The sequence below is a fragment of the Nanorana parkeri genome, unplaced genomic scaffold, assembly GCF_000935625.1.
Source record: "Nanorana parkeri isolate BGI_ZX_2015 unplaced genomic scaffold, ASM93562v1 scaffold41, whole genome shotgun sequence".
Classification (NCBI taxonomy): Eukaryota; Metazoa; Chordata; class Amphibia; order Anura; family Dicroglossidae; genus Nanorana; species Nanorana parkeri.
In genome coordinates, this window is record NW_017306309.1 from 2,545,045 (window position 1) to 2,561,056 (window position 16,012).

At 37.2% G+C, this 16,012-nt stretch overlaps 1 protein-coding gene across 1 annotated transcript in view; it reads left to right on the plus strand.

Moving 5' to 3' along the window:
* The window catches only part of BMPER (BMP binding endothelial regulator), a 229,496-nt gene that overhangs the window by 155,521 nt on the left and 57,963 nt on the right, over positions 1 to 16,012 (plus strand). The window contains exons 9-12 of the mRNA XM_018571321.1: positions 1,842 to 1,982; positions 3,478 to 3,582; positions 7,203 to 7,248; positions 9,090 to 9,419. Of these exons, the coding sequence (XP_018426823.1) occupies positions 1,842 to 1,982; positions 3,478 to 3,582; positions 7,203 to 7,248; positions 9,090 to 9,419 (622 nt within the window). The remainder of the gene's footprint in view (positions 1 to 1,841; positions 1,983 to 3,477; positions 3,583 to 7,202; positions 7,249 to 9,089; positions 9,420 to 16,012) is intronic.

A 16,012-nucleotide genomic window follows, 5' to 3' on the forward strand; every position in this document is an offset into this window, starting at 1 on the left:
CTGACCTAAAACCTGTAAAAAATAAGTCATAAATAATAATAAAATAATAATAGTTTTCATTTAAATACCTGCTCTTTGCATCCTTAGGTCTAGATATATAGAAGGGGAATGCTTGAGAAATACCAAAAGAAATGCAACTAGATGTGTTATACAAAAAATAATAACATCAAGGATGTTTCTTACTCATTTAGTTTAGTTTCCCTCTAGTTTCTAAATATTAGTCCCAATATTGATAAATCCTTGAAGGACTATTTAATGGGGCAAGAAGGGTACACTCAATAAGCAATCACGACAGAGGGGTCTATTCACTGAGCGGCCAAAGGATCGAGCCGTAGTTTCGGCTGATCCTTCGGCTAGCTTCGGCCCCAGGACCCCTTCGGTTCTGTAGAACCGAAGGGCTGCTGTACGGGCTATTTACTATAGCCCATACAGCTCCCAAAGTCGGCCGAGCGGCTCAGTAGAGCCGAAGGTATATGCTTCGGCTCGACTGAGCCGAGGTGAAAGCCGAAGCTGGCCGACAGCCTGCTACTGACTGCTGGGCGGAGCCAGCCATCATTCACGGTAACCAGGGACACTGATCTCCAGACAGCCCAACTCTCCCGGGCACTCCGGGTGTCTCCCGCTATTAGATAGCGGCTCCCGGCCGCCCAGGAGAGAAACACTCTCTCCCGGAAAGGTTTACTCAATCGAGCAGAGTAAACCATTCCCTGCTCTGTTTTTTTTTTTCTGACATCGGAGCCATTGGCTGCCGTCAGAATTTTTTAAAAAAAGAATCACCATAGGAATGCATAGCTAGATTCCTATTCGCTATTTAAATTTGCAATAGCCAATAGCAAACTAGCTATTGCACCCACCCACTGCTGCTGTCAATCAGCAGAGGGGACCTGAAAATCTCCATCAGGTCTACTCTAGTGATTTAGAGCAGCAGAGGGTGGGTGCAACAGCTAGTTTGCTATTGTATATTGCAAAGTGAAATAGCCAATAGGAATCAAGCTATGCATTCCTATAGTGATTTTTTTTTATTCTGACGGCAGCAGAACCGCCGGCCAATAGAAAACAGTTGGGGGTAGCTAGCTGTCACTGCTAGCTCTGCACAATCGTTTTCTATTTAATTTTTTACTACTTTTTAAACTGTTTTTCTATTCTGCTCGGTACCCTAGAGGTACCGAGCAGAACAGCCGACCCGAATGCTGCTCGGCGGCATTCGGCTATTCACTCACTGCTGTTCGGCATCTATGAGAATAGGCCGAACAGTAGCGAGTAGCCTGCCGGAGGTTCGGCTTAGCCGATACAGATGTTAGATCGGCTGAGTCGAACTCCTTCTGCACTTCGGGTTGGCCGAACATGCTGAGCATGTTCGGCCGACCCGAAGCCAGTCGAAGCCACCTGATGTAAGGCTGATTTCAGCCGATATATGGCTAGAATCACCAGCCTGAAGTGAATAGCCGAACGCTGTTCGGCTCACTTCGTTTCGGTTAGTCACTCGGCTTAGTGAATAGACCACAGAGATTCCTCCAGTAGAAAGACATACAGTTGAGCTAAAATTGTACACAGTTGAACCTGAAAAAACTTCAACATGTGGTCAAATTTCACTTTGCAAGTGGCTGTAAAGTCTTATTTCCTTGTAAGAACAGGTCACAAAAAAAGAGGATTATCTCTCTCTTGACACTTTGTTTAGATTGGGCTACTTATGGGCTACTTATGAATTTAATAAATATATCCTGAAAGAATGATAATCCATGTAATATTCTAGAAGGCATCTTCTTAAAGGAAACAATTCCCTTCTTCTGTTCATTTTTCCTTGATTGTTAAGATTTCTGTTAATGGTGTGGTTTCTCTAGGACTCAACTGTAGTTTGTAGAAGGAAGTGTTCTCCAGCTGGAACATGCAAAAATGGGCAAGAGCAATGCTGTGATGAGTGTGTCTCCTATGTGCCTGCTGAAGAAGTAAAAGTCTGCAAGTCAGGAAACAAAATATTCAGGGTAAACACAGTTAACCATTAATATAATTCTTTTAAAAAAATGTCAAGAGAGAAATATGGAGGCTTGAGGTTCTGACCTCTCTTTCTGAAAATGTTTTTTGCATGGGTACTTAAAAGACTACACATAAATGTTACACAGAAAGTGCCATCCTGACAGGGAGAGGCGAAAGTGACAAAGGGCCATGCCCAAATAACCACAGTGAAATTGCTCACATTGGAAAAGGCAGGACCACAGCTTTAGAGAATTATCAAAACTATGAAATGAGAGGTTCAGAATGCACAGATCACCAAAATGAATGAAGCTGAGGGAGATCCTTAAACTACAGGTCCTCCGGTTTAGCTTTCTGTCCACCAAGGAGAATGGTAAGCAGCACAGTAGTGACATCACTAAATGTTACTAGCAGTGTCAGCAGTGCAGACATGAATCCAATAAAGTATGAACATCCCTTGTGGATACTTTTTCAAGTTCAGGTATTCATTAGATTGTGACACTAAGATCAGAACAAAGGTTCTGAAGCCTGTACCTTTAAAAACAAATCAGCAATGGCAGCTCTCACATTTGCTCTGCTTGCAGGTCCCTTCAAATTACAGTTCCATATCTTCTATTGTACTTGGAAATGTAACCCGAATATGTACATTTTCTTTTCCTTGGTTGGATGCATGTCTAGTGGCAATACATGTGTGTGGCATTGTTGGTAATGTGGCATATTGTCATAGTGTCACTGTAAAGTCAAAATCAGGTTATAAAGTTTAGAAGTAGACATAAAAAGGAATTAAGTAAAAAAACTGGATTCTAATGATTCAGCTTTCTTGTTTAATTTTTAAAGTATGGTGTAGTGAATGGCAGATAAAAACCTGATCGTTTAGTACAGGCAAACCACCATTTGAATGTTTTATGTACTTTACCTAAAGTTAATCTCTGCTTTGTCCATGAAGGGCACAGCAACAGGTTAACATTAATACAGACCCTTACAGATGCATTAACTTACCTTCCTTTCCTGCCCCACCTATCTGTTCAGCTTCTGTGCATGAAAGGAATGCCCTGTGTGAGGAACAAGTCACGAAAGTAGCTCCATGGACCTGTGTGAAAGTGCTGATTGGCCCTGCACTGTCACGTGGGGTAAGGTTCAGGTTCTTCCATACCAGGAAGCTGAATTAACAGTGGTGGAACAAAGGAAAGTAACTATATACTGCTATATACGGGGGGGTTAAAGCAAACCTGTTGCTTTGCCTATTTAGTATGCTATAAACCAGACTCAGGTCTGGTAGACATTGCTCTGTGCTAGAAGCATTCAAGAACACATTGCTAAGGCTATTGTTTTTCTTAATGCAAAACTTTTAAAGATATTTTTTCATAACTCATAATTTATTTTATGCAATGATACAAACCCATTGGGGATGAAATGATTATTTTTGTTCTGTAGTTTGATACATGACTGGGATCACAAGCTGTTGAAAGTTACAGCTGATGGCTGCTTTTTTTGGCTTTTCTGCAGGATGGAGAGATGTGGTCCTCTGTCAACTGCACCATCTGTTCTTGTGTGAAAGGCAAGACAGAGTGTCACAAGAAACAATGCATTCCAGTCCACAGCTGCCCCCAAGTAAGTATTCCTGTACTCCTGTTTTATTTCATAGGTCTATAAACTTAAATTACTTATTAAAATTATCGTCAATACCATTTGTGTGCAATAATTGAAATGTATCTCTATTAATCATTTATAAAATGCTTGACCATTTTTTTAATTGTGCCCACCATCAATGACAGTCTTTTGCAATAATATATATATATATACACCTCATGTGATGTCAGTTGAGAAATACTTTTCCTTTTAAAGTTGACCACCACTGGCCTGAACATATTCCAGAAGTAAATATACAGTATATAATTCCAGAAAACAATAGGATACTAGCTATGTTTCCAAAATACACATTGTCTTATCTATTTTTATATCAGCCCAGAAAAATGAACATCATTAAGGGCATGTGCACATGATAAATATTACACACAGTTTAGATATGGTTTCCTAATGATGTAGTAAACCTTTACTCAACATACCTGCATGTACTAATGTTGGCAGCCACATATATTATGCAAATAGGACCTGCTCTGTTACCAAAGAAAATCACTTGCAACAATAACTGCAAATTGCTACATTAGCCTTTTTTTTTAGTTCAGCAACAGAGCAGTCTGTGCGTACACAGCACACGAAGGCATTAATAAAGGTGGTTGTGTATATGTGGAACATCAGCTTTAGCTGCGACTTGCCCTGCTTTACAGATTTTCATGCAGGAATAAAGGGGACCCTTTGTGCTCATATACCAATGCAGACTTTTAATTTAGTATCTTCAGCCCAAGAGGATTTAGACTGCTTCTTAGTAACACGTGTTTTCTACTTTGCTAGTTGTAAAGTTGATAATTGCAGCTTTTTTTTAGCTTGAAAAAAAATGTCTGTTCCATATAAAGGTCAGAGTAATAAAATATAGTAAATGCAGAAAGGTAACTGATTTAACTAGATTCCACTGAGCTCAATGAAGACACACAATTCATTATTTTTTTTGACCATTATTGCAGATTTCCATAGTTTCCTTTTTCTCCAACCACTTCAGATTTATACTAGAACTCACACTCATAAAACAATGTGGGCTGATTGGAAACATTCACAGAAATGTATGAAATGCTATCACCTATTATTCATCTTCTAAAATACATTGTCCTATAATAAAAAAAATAAAAATAAACATAGGGTTTTAACAGCAGGTTCTAAATGACTATTAAGTTGATCCATCAGGTTTTTATAGCTAAGTCCTCAGGATGACTATGAATGCAGCCAAACCAAAAAGTTGTGATGTAGAAAGCATTTAATTTCATACACATCTGTACATTATTACAAATCAAAAGTTGCCTTTTTAAAATTGGTGCCAAATGAGGCACAAAAACAGCTGTTTCTGTTGCACAACCAAACAAAAGCCTAATTAGTCTTGCCTGAAATATTTTCAGACATAAAACTGAAAGGCTCATAAAACTGAAAAGACTGAAACATGGTTTGATTAGAAGGATTCAAGAGACTTTTCTAAGGAAACATTGGATTATATCACTTACTATGCTCCTTGGGGATTCTGTCTATTGACTAACATTTGGAACACACGTGATATAATAATGGCTACCTTCTTCTTTGGATTGGCCACGTGCCCCATATTAAATCTGGCAACAGCAGATACGTTGAGGTTGATTTATTTAAGGCAAATAGTCTGTTTGCGTTGCAAGGGAATTTTCCCTTAACTTGGTGAATGAGGTAAAGCTCTGCTGACTTCCATCATCCAATCATGTGCAAGCAAAAATACTGTTTTTTTTTAAATTTTCCTTGCTCGTGATTGGGCATTCTTTGCAAAGTGAATTTTCACTACAATCAATAAGCTGGGGGATAGTTCCTTTGCAAAATTTAAAAATTCCCTTGCTAAGTGAACAACCTATTTGCATTTAGCAAATTAATCCCAATGGCTCAGCCCATTGGACAGCCAAATCATGATTAAATATAAAGGGAACAATATAATCAATAATCCTGGTATGGACAATGAAGCTGTTGTCACTCTACACAAGCAGGGTGACTATCTGTATTTTGGGACAACATTTTCCAAATTCTATCAGACATTTCTGTGTATTATAATCTTTGCTCAAAGTGTATCAAAAGCCAAAATAATTTTTTGTTTTGGATAGAGTAGGAAAGATGTAATACCTATGATAGGTTTCATTGCTCTCTATCTCCCTGCTGAGGAGATTTATACTCTCCATTTTTCTTGGTGACCATTAAATGATGGTTATTCCAAACTATTACAGTTTTTACCAGATTCGGAATTAAACGGAAGTCTTCCAATGACAACATCTGTCTGGTGGCAACTATCTAATAGCACATTTCCCCTCAATTGGAGAGAATGACTGTAATTCCTGCTGTGTCAGAACAGGACGTAAAGGGAAATCTACCCAGTGGGAGACAGACAGCAAGAGATACAACCTGACAGTCTGACAGTGGAGGAAAATAGTTTCTCTTCAGAAGGATGGTGCCATTTTTGTTCAGCCATCATCCATCTGCATTCTGGATTGAGATACTGGGGGTGATTTACTAACCTAAACACACACACACACACCAGGTGTGTGTGATTTTCACACAGCAAAACGTATTTATCAACCAAAAAGTCTCTAAAAGCATATTTCCACTAATGCCATATATGGAAAAATCATGCACATGATGCATATATAATGCTGCTTCACAGTTTAGACAAAAATGGTTAGCTCATGCATTTACATTCCTGCATTCATCAACGCAAGCAACATAACATAGAGCTAATTTACACCACATTACCTTGCAATTCATTGCAGGGCTTTGCACAACACACCTGCTGGGTGTGTACACACTACAAAGGTGTTTCGATTCCTCCCATAGATCATGCTGGGAGGGAACACACTACAGAGGTGTATACACGTTCGTGGTGTGTTTAAAAGGTTAGTAAATCAACCCCACTGGATCAGAGATGACACCGTCATATAAATTATGGTCCCCAAACAGTTCTTGACTGTATTTACAAATGTCTGGCACAGGTAAACCCCTGCTGCAACCTCTCAGCTTACTACAAAGTTACAGTGTTGCAGTATGGTCACTGTGGTAGAGGAGATTGAGGCAATGCTTCTTCCTGTCTGCAGCAAACTGATTACATCATCTCAGCCTAGGCCAAGTCGCTAACTGGAGCTCAAGGGCTTTTTTAATTGATAAAAGGTGAAGCTTTCCTGAAAAATAGATGTTTTTATTTAGTAACCTGGACAAAATAAATAGATTGGGTTGTGTAGACACCGGGTAATGGTAACACAATGTAGTAGAATGAAAACATCTAGCACTAATGTGGTGTGACAATTTCCTATATATATATATATATATATTTATTTATTTCAATTTCTTTTTTTAAGGACAGTGTAAAATGCAAATGCACCAGCCAGATTTTATATTATTGTTGCAGTCCAGTAAAGGATGAATTCTGATTGGATTCTATGGGTCTCTGCACTTTACACACATCTATTTGCCTCATTGTTTTTTCACTAAAACATGAATTATGAAGCCAACACCATTGTTATAGTACATGGGGCATTACCTTTTCAAAAAGGTTACCCTCCAAAGAGAAAAGTTTTGTTACCTGTTCCCTGAATGACACGCTATGTTTATGTGTGTTACAGGGCAAAATGCTGAATAGAAAAGGCTGCTGTCCTATTTGCACTGAAAGTGAGTAAGTTATTTTTTACTTTTTATCTATTGTGAATCTTACATTGCACTAGTGACTTTCATTTTCTGGTACTTGTTTATTGCATTTTTCAGCATCACAGTCTTGGTGTGGTTACATCTTAGAGTGGGATTGGTAGTCCCATCTTGGTATGAGATTTCTAGAGGTCCTTGCATAAACCAAGCAGGTACCCAAACCTTCCTGGTATGGCCACCCCAGGCCATTCTGACAGGCAAAGCCTCAACATACCTTGTTGCACCAATGTTTTCCAGCCCCTTTCTACCTTTTACACATGCCTATTGTACAGTGAGGTGCTAGTTATAGCAATGGGACATGAATAATATGTGTAAAGTTGAAGTTTAGTGGTAAGCTCCAACACTACCAGGAAATGTTGGTGCTTTCCCTGTCTTTTTTTGTGACAGGAAGGACTGGGAGATTACTGCAGGTATTTAAATGCACCTCTAGGTGTCTGTAGTTTATAACTGCAGTCATTTCCCCTCTTCCTCCCAGTGACAGTGTTTCTTATTGTTAGAGTGAGGATTGGGGCCAGGTTAAGTGTTTACATATTCTTAACAAGTAATTCATTTTCATCAGCCTTTGTAACAGCAGACGCTGTGAAGAAATCCATCTACAATGTTCACAACAGAGGCACTGAAATCACAGCTTTTCTCCACTTATGTTCTCTGGCAGTGGTACTTGGCAGTCTTTCCGCCTTCTAATGATGCAAACTGTTAGAAACTGACTAAAACATGACTACAGATTCGCTGCAGTGATATTTAAGTATTCATTACTCCACATTGTCTGCAAACACAGAGGTCCGTGAGGGCCTCTTGTAAAGGAAATGTACTGATTGTTAAGAATATCTAAATACTTTATAGTTCATAGTTTGGGTGCAGTAAAGGGTACACATCTCTTAATTGGGTACAATACTAAAGGCGAGGAACCGAACAGTAATTACCATAAGGAATTCATTGGCCAGAAATCTTTGGTCATCATGAATACTTCCCTAATAATAACAGTGTAACAATCCTCCAGTGTTTATATTTAGCTGACCTTAACACTCCTTGTCATGTTCTTGTTTGACAATTTTTATACAATCATTTCAAATCTTTGGACAATCTTGCAATACAATATGCCAATCACAAGCAAGTCATCAGATTCACCACTCTAAAATGCGGCTTTTAAATGCCATGTTAATGCAACAGGCAATTCAGCCAATAGAACAAACTATGAAAACTTTAGAAACTACAATTTCAATAAAAGTCCTACATCCCATTAAAAATGATAATCATTAAAACAAATATCACATTTAATTAAACAAAAATGTTTTTATATAATGTCTATACTGTATATATATATATATACAGTGCACTTTTTTCAGTTGAGATCAACACAATTTTTTACCAAATGTCTTATGTTAAACCTCAACTTAGAACTGTGTTATTGGCCTGTATAAATGATCAGTTTGGCATTTAGGCTATTTTTCCTTTCTTCCTTTAGATATGTAAAATTTGTACTCAGTGCTATACTAGATCCTAATACATGTATACAAGAAAAGAAAAGCGGGGCTTTAAAAGTGTCCAAACCATACAAGACGTCCATCAAACATACATGGTTTTGTATCCTAATACAATTGATGCCTACCTATTCCAAGAAATAATTGGTTGGCTAGTTCTTGTAAAGATTATGTGCATATTTGGAGTATATTTAGATCACAACAGAGTAAAATAACTTTGAATCTACTTTTGTGCCAGAAAGGTCTTATAGTTTGCAAATTGCTGGTATTATATTATGTGATAACAAAACACTTTGCACATTAACTATAATTTGTATCTGTATACAGAACCTGGTGTTTGTACTGTATTTGGAGACCCCCATTACAACACGTTCGATGGACGGACATTCAATTTTCAAGGAACCTGTCAATATATTTTAACCAAATATTGCTCATCTTCTACCTTGCCTTTTGAAGTTATTGTAAAAAATGATGCTCGTCGCACACACTCGTTCTCATGGACAAAAACCGTGGACCTAGTAATGGGAGGAAGCATTATTAGTCTTCAACAGCATCTTACAGTTAAATGGAATGGAACAAGAATATCACTGCCTTATGAGACACCTCAATTTCATATAGACTTAGATGGTTACCTTCTAAAAGTCACCACAAAAGCAGGTAAGACTTACATACAGGAAACAGATGAACATAATATGTAATCATTGTATACTACGGGCTGATTTGAATAACAATTGGAGATCCTTCACTGAAAAAAATATGAGTATTCAGTTCAATTATCCAATCATGTGAAATACATATGCACATTATTGGGTTTTCAAAGTGAACAGGTATTTGCTTTTCACATGATTCAATAATTGAAGTGAATACTCACATTGTTTTTGTTATTTATAAATATCAAATTATTTCTTTCCTTATTGTCCATTGAGGAAAACAGGATTGTAATAATTGATAGACATGTGGGTTAAACAGCCACCTTGAGCAGGTTTGGAAATTGTCAAACAAAAAACATTAAACCAGACCCCATATAACCCACCTTTAACCGTCATGTCAAAGTTTTTTGCTATTGTCCTAGGAGGCTGGATGTCTGTTCCTTAACTCCGCTGAGAAAAACTGAGAAAAATCAAGTAGGTTGTGGTGTAGCTACCACACTCCTAAAACACCTTTGAGTGTGAGTTGAAATAATTCCTTCTTATGGTTGTTATTGTATGCCAATTTACATTACATTATATCATCTCCCATCCTTCAGTTAACATAATTTAGAATGCTGCCTATATTTGTTTCTTTCTTTCTATAGGTGTTTCTTTCCCTCTCAGATTGCTTCTGAAAGGCCTGTTCACATGCATGCATATCTCTTGAAAGATACATTATCAATCAGCTAACATCCTTCATGTTATGGCTCTCCTTCTCCCTGCTATCAAGGGTTATGTTCTACTTACGACTCTGTCTGTTAACCAGTGTTTTTTTGGTCTGGACATTCCTTGTTCTTTGCTTGACTTCTTTTTTCGTGAAGTCAATGGTTATGTATCCTAGTTTTTAGTCTTTACAATAGTAAACTTTTTTTTTTGTTGACCACCTTAGCTGTTGGACTAAGTCCTTTTATCCTGTTAAGGAAGTTTATTGTTCCACCTGTTTTTTTATGGTGAATGATTGGTTGCCTGCAACATTGTTAGTTGGGGGTCCATCCTTCTTTCAGGTAGCATTTTTCTTTTGTGGGAATTACCTGTCCTTGTCTGAAACAGTTAATTATCTGTGCTCTTCTTTGTCATTTTCCTTGTCTGTATCAATTTCTATATTTGCTTTGACCCTTCTTCATCTAGCCTTTGTGAGGTGTTGATTCCTTCAGATACCTTTTATAGTATGATTTCTACAGCCTCTGGCAGGTGTCAGTATAACCCAAAAGTTTAGGAATTACTATCCTATACCCATTTATGTACTTTAAGAACATTTTTTTACTGTAAATAATATTTGTTTGCTGAATTAGTTCATAAGCCTGAGATCTGAGGAAACATTACCAAATGTAAATTTAATATTTCTTGCTAAGACAGTTTTAAGCACATATCCAGCATGCTAAAGAATAATTCACTGATTCTTTTAAACCTATTTTTCAACAAAATGTCACATAATATAATTTGTGCTGCTTTGTTTTCTTGACTGTCTAAGACGCTAATCAGAAGGTACATTTACAACCAAACAAGACCACAATTTAATTTGATTACACACATAGGAGGTAATGAAGTAAACTTTCTTTTGTATTTTTGCTTCAAATAGCTAATTCTGTTAAGCATAGAAAATCAGTTTTACCATGATTTAACTTGCAGTTTAAAGCTCTCAAAGGCCATGGTCTGAGAAGATCAAGTTCGTTAGTTTTGATGAGTATCACTTATAGTATTTGTTTTTGAGCAGTAAACAGTAGGTAAAACACTAATAATGTTTAAAGTACATATATAATTATGTGTATGTTTTTAGGTGTTGCTCAGTTCAGGTGATGCTCAGTTGTGTTACTATTATCCTCTTTAATCTAACAGCCAAAATAGTTCATACAATGTTAGAGAAATGCTTAGTGGTCCCACTGAATGTTACAGAAAGGACAAGGTCAAGGTGTTCTCTGATTGCATGAGGAGTGGTGATGTTACAAGTTGCCCCTCCTCCAATCTAAATGCCTTGCATTAATTGATAAAAATACTAGTTGTTCTCTAAATGGCTGCTGTGATGAGCAAGGGACCCCCTGTGTTTTCAGAGCAGAGCGGAAGCCATCAAAGCTACTTTGGTGGACTTCACTAGCAGGCTCAACAGGTATTTGTGGGACTTTGCACGGGGGCTAAAAGAAAACTGTAAGTGCACATTTATTTATAATTAAGTGATGAAGGACATATTTTAATGTAAAGCCATTGTTCTACTTTAAGGTATTAGGCAGAAGTTCTAGTCAGGATTGCAATTATCAACCACATTTTTGTTTAATATTGGAGGTGAGAGTGGTGAATGGTACTTCAATTTCTCTATACATCTAAAATACCCTGTGTTTCCCTCTCGGATCATGTGGAAAGTTCAAGGGGCAAATACAGAGGGAATGTGGGAAGGAATGTGACATGATTGGGGTGGAAGGTAGAGAAAGTAAAAGAGGGGCCAGCAAAGGGTGAAAGACAGTGGGTACTAAAGGTAGAGTAAGTTAACTGAGGGGTTTATATAAGGACCCACACATCAGAAGGAGAACCAAATCTAGAGGGTCTCCATTAACATGCCAAGGAGGTTAGTTTCTTCATATATTGATCAAGAAGTCAAAGCTTTAGACATAATTGTCTGGGCACAATGTCCTGGGTTTAGGATACTGAGTGGAGTTTATGGACTGGATCCATAGGGACCAGATATTTTTAAACTTCTCTGTCTTTGAGAAAGACCATCAGTTCTTTCATCTGTCTAATGTCTTATAACCTCCGGAGCCATAGAGATGTAGAAGGATGAGTGACCTCTGCACAGTATTTTAAAATAAGTGTAAAAGTATTTGGTTGCTTTTTGCTTTTATTTTAAATATCAATTATTATTTAATTAGAATACTGTTACCAGTTTTGTTAGGAAGAAAAAAAAATAAACTAAAGAGAGTACTGATGTATAGCTGAGAAGCTGGCATCTTAAAGAAGTAAATGGGGCAGTTCCTATGAATGGCTGGAGCAGACAAGTTTTTGTTGGAGACTTTGTTGGACACAGGAACAAGTAACGCTAAGAACATCTGGTATATTTCCTGGACAGGCTCAACAGTGAACAGACATGCAGGTCCACAGAATCCTAGAAGATGTGTTAAGAGCTTAAATTTGTTTTGACAAAACTGATTTGGGACTGTAATATCCTGGTTGTAGATAAACACCAGGTGAATACTGAAAAACTTCCTATTAACATGTGTCAGATACATAGTGAGGATTCCTCTGAGATTTGGTCTGCACAGTATATTACTGTTCCAGGCAAATATTATTTACTGTTAAATGAATTAAACAGCGTGTAAAATTAATGAGCCAGTTTTTTCATGTAATGTGATCTTTCTCAAGTCACAAGGAACAATGATATAGTATTATGGTTCTATACCAAATATTGAATTTCAGAAAGGATACTGTTCCCTTTTCTGCTCCCTCGGTTGCCACAGTAACTCCACAAGTCAAATTAAGATCATACCCTATGACCTGGGCTTGATGTATATTTGTATAAGACTGAAAATATGTTATTCCCTTGTTCAAGAACCTAAATCAGTTTTTGTCAGGGTGATTTGGTGATCAAACACAAATACATCAACAATCACTTTACAAAATGTGCACTGAATTTCGGAATACGGCACTGAAATTGTTATTATAAACTACATTTCTTTAAGTAAGAGTAGTGAAAACACACATTGGTTTACAACATATACAGATACCTTTTAAAATTCTTAGAGTGCACTTGCAGAAAGTGTTCAGTGAACGAGGCATAAAGCTTTCTACTTTTTGAATGCATTAAATTTAAAGAAGTGTAAATGTGAGGAAGGAAATTAATATTTGTCAGTGATATTTATATGGTGGATAATTGCTGATTATACCCGCAGAAAATTCTCATGTATTTCATAGCTTTACCATTTATGTGGCCATTTGAGACCTTCTTCATCATTTTAGTCAGGTATGAGACTTTTATTGTCATTTTTTTTTCAAGAGGCAGTAAAAATTAATACATTAAACAGGCAACAGAATCACAGGATTTGAACTTCTAGTTCTAGGAAAAATTGCAGCTTTGTATGCATTCCGTCCTTCCTATGTGGATATGAATATAGATATGTATATATGTATATATGTATATACATATATATAATATTAGAAATATAAAATTTACTAATACATTTACATATAGCTCTTAACATCCTAAAGCAATTCTGTCACTTATTTACCAAATTTGCTTAAAGTGTATCCCTAGGCACTGCTACTTTATCTGTTTCAAATTCAGAGCTAATCTTAGGCTTTGGGTAACCATTCGCACAAACAGAGGGAGCCTGATGGAATGTGAAATAAGGTGAGTATTACATCTTAATTCTCTACCTCTAGGCAAAAATTTGCATCTAAGCCAGTGGTGGGTGGTAGACACTGCAAGGGTATTTCTTTTTCTAGCCCGGAATTCAGCTTTAAAGTATTTGAAAATGCACTATCCACATATGGCATTTGAAAAACTATGTAAAATATTTTTGTTTGCTCAGGAAAGCTTGTTACCTTTATCATCCCTGCTCAAGCCTTGTGTGTCGGCCTCCGGTGTGTTTTATGGCCTGACCTGCACTGTGGACACAAACTGTTAGAGACAGCATTAAAACACTATAGCAGATGTCAGTGAAATGGGCTCTGTAAACACAAAGGAACCTTTGAGCTTCTGTAATAAAAGATGTGGAATCCCCTGCACTTTTGGCAACATATCCTGACCATGTCTGGACCTATAGAACATTTTATACATTGGCAAAGTTGTATCTGTTCCAGAACAGTCTGTTGTGTTTTATTTTGGGAATGTGATAGTAATAAGCACTTATATTGGCATTTTGATTTGGAATGCAAATAATATGTGAAGGAACCACTTAGCGTTTCAGGTTTTTAGTATTATTGAATATTTTACAACATGCTTTTATAATTGTGACAATAATACGCAGTGATTGATTTGTTCCATTTTCACTGGAAAAAAATAGCCATACTTAAGATTAGACATTTGGCAGCAGAAAGTTTCCAGCATTCTGGACTTTCATAATTTACAAATGCTTGTTTTCAGTGCAACAGAATCTTGAATCATATGAAACTGATTCTGGGTGGTTAAAAATGATTAAATGACTGATATTTCAGTCTTTGTTAGATGGTAAAGTTAAAGTGGGTGTAAACCCTAAATAATGAAATTTAATTTGTCTAAACACTGTGTATCATGAACAATTGCAATTTTTTTAAAATTAAGCATATGTTTTCACTCTTTTTTTAATCATTCACTGGCATTCAGCTCTCCTGCAGCCCCCTTTTGTTTACAAGCACTTTCGGTAGATGCGGTATTATGGGCATCTCTACCTAGAGCATGGACGACTGCACACTGTAGAAGGTGATTTAATCCACTTTTGAAGTCCAGCCGTCCTTCCCCCTATCTCTCTTAACTGAAAGTCCGTACCTCTGTACAAGCTCTGCCAGTTTGAAAATATGCAGAAGCCTGAGCTTTGCAGCTGTGAGCGAGTGATCACGATTGCAATGCTTTTTAGGCCTGAATGAAAATATTAAAGAAATGCATATTTTTAATATATATTTATTATGCATTTCTTTAATTTTTGGAAATGTTGATGGAATCCTTTAAATAAATTCTTATCTATATTAAATTTTTTTATATCTGCCTGGAGTTAAGGCCAAACTCCAGGAAAAAGTATAATTTACACACTATACTAGGTAGGTAAATTATCATTAAAAAGCTGTATTTTAGGTGTGGGGTGGCTACAAATCTTACCTTGCAGCATGCAGACTCCAACAAATAACACTGTTCTTCCAGGCATTGTGGGGAGGTGCTCCAGTGCTCCATTTTCATCCCCACCCCTTCTTGTTACTTTCCCATTCACAAAATGCCTTGTATTTCTTCAAAAAATACAAGGCATTCTGTCATTGGAGAAGGAGAGGAGGGGTGGGGATATAACATCTCTCCTCCTCCAATCACAGAACACCTTGTATACTTTGAAAAAAATACAAGGCCTTTTGTGAATAGAAAGTAGTGAAGGAGGGGCACGGATGTGACTGGAGCACTCCACTGCTCGAGTCAGATCCCTAACTTATTGCAGCACCAGAAGAACAGTGTTATGTATATGAGCCGGCATGCTTCAAGGTAAGATTTTTATACTTTGTTAGTTTTGCCTAGGGGATGATGAATAAGATTATACACATCTTATTCCTTTCTCCTCTGGAAGCTGGCGCTCTTTTCCACTGTCCCACACTCTCAGGTTCTTGTTGGGCCCTTTGCATCCTCTTGTACAATGTAGAACTGCTGGTCCTGCACTGAACAGGATGATGTTAGAGAGTTGTAATTTGTTTGGGAGCGAAGGAAAGATGCTTTGGAGGGTTGAAGAAGAGGAAGTCAGTGGTAGCATGGAATAGAGGTAAAAGCTTTTTTTTCTCCCTGGACGTCAGGTTTATTATACTTGTAGTACTGATGAGGATCTATAATATTTGCTGCTTCTTCCATTTATTAAAACTGTTTTGGTACATAGTTACATAGTATATGAGGTTGAATAAAGACATTAG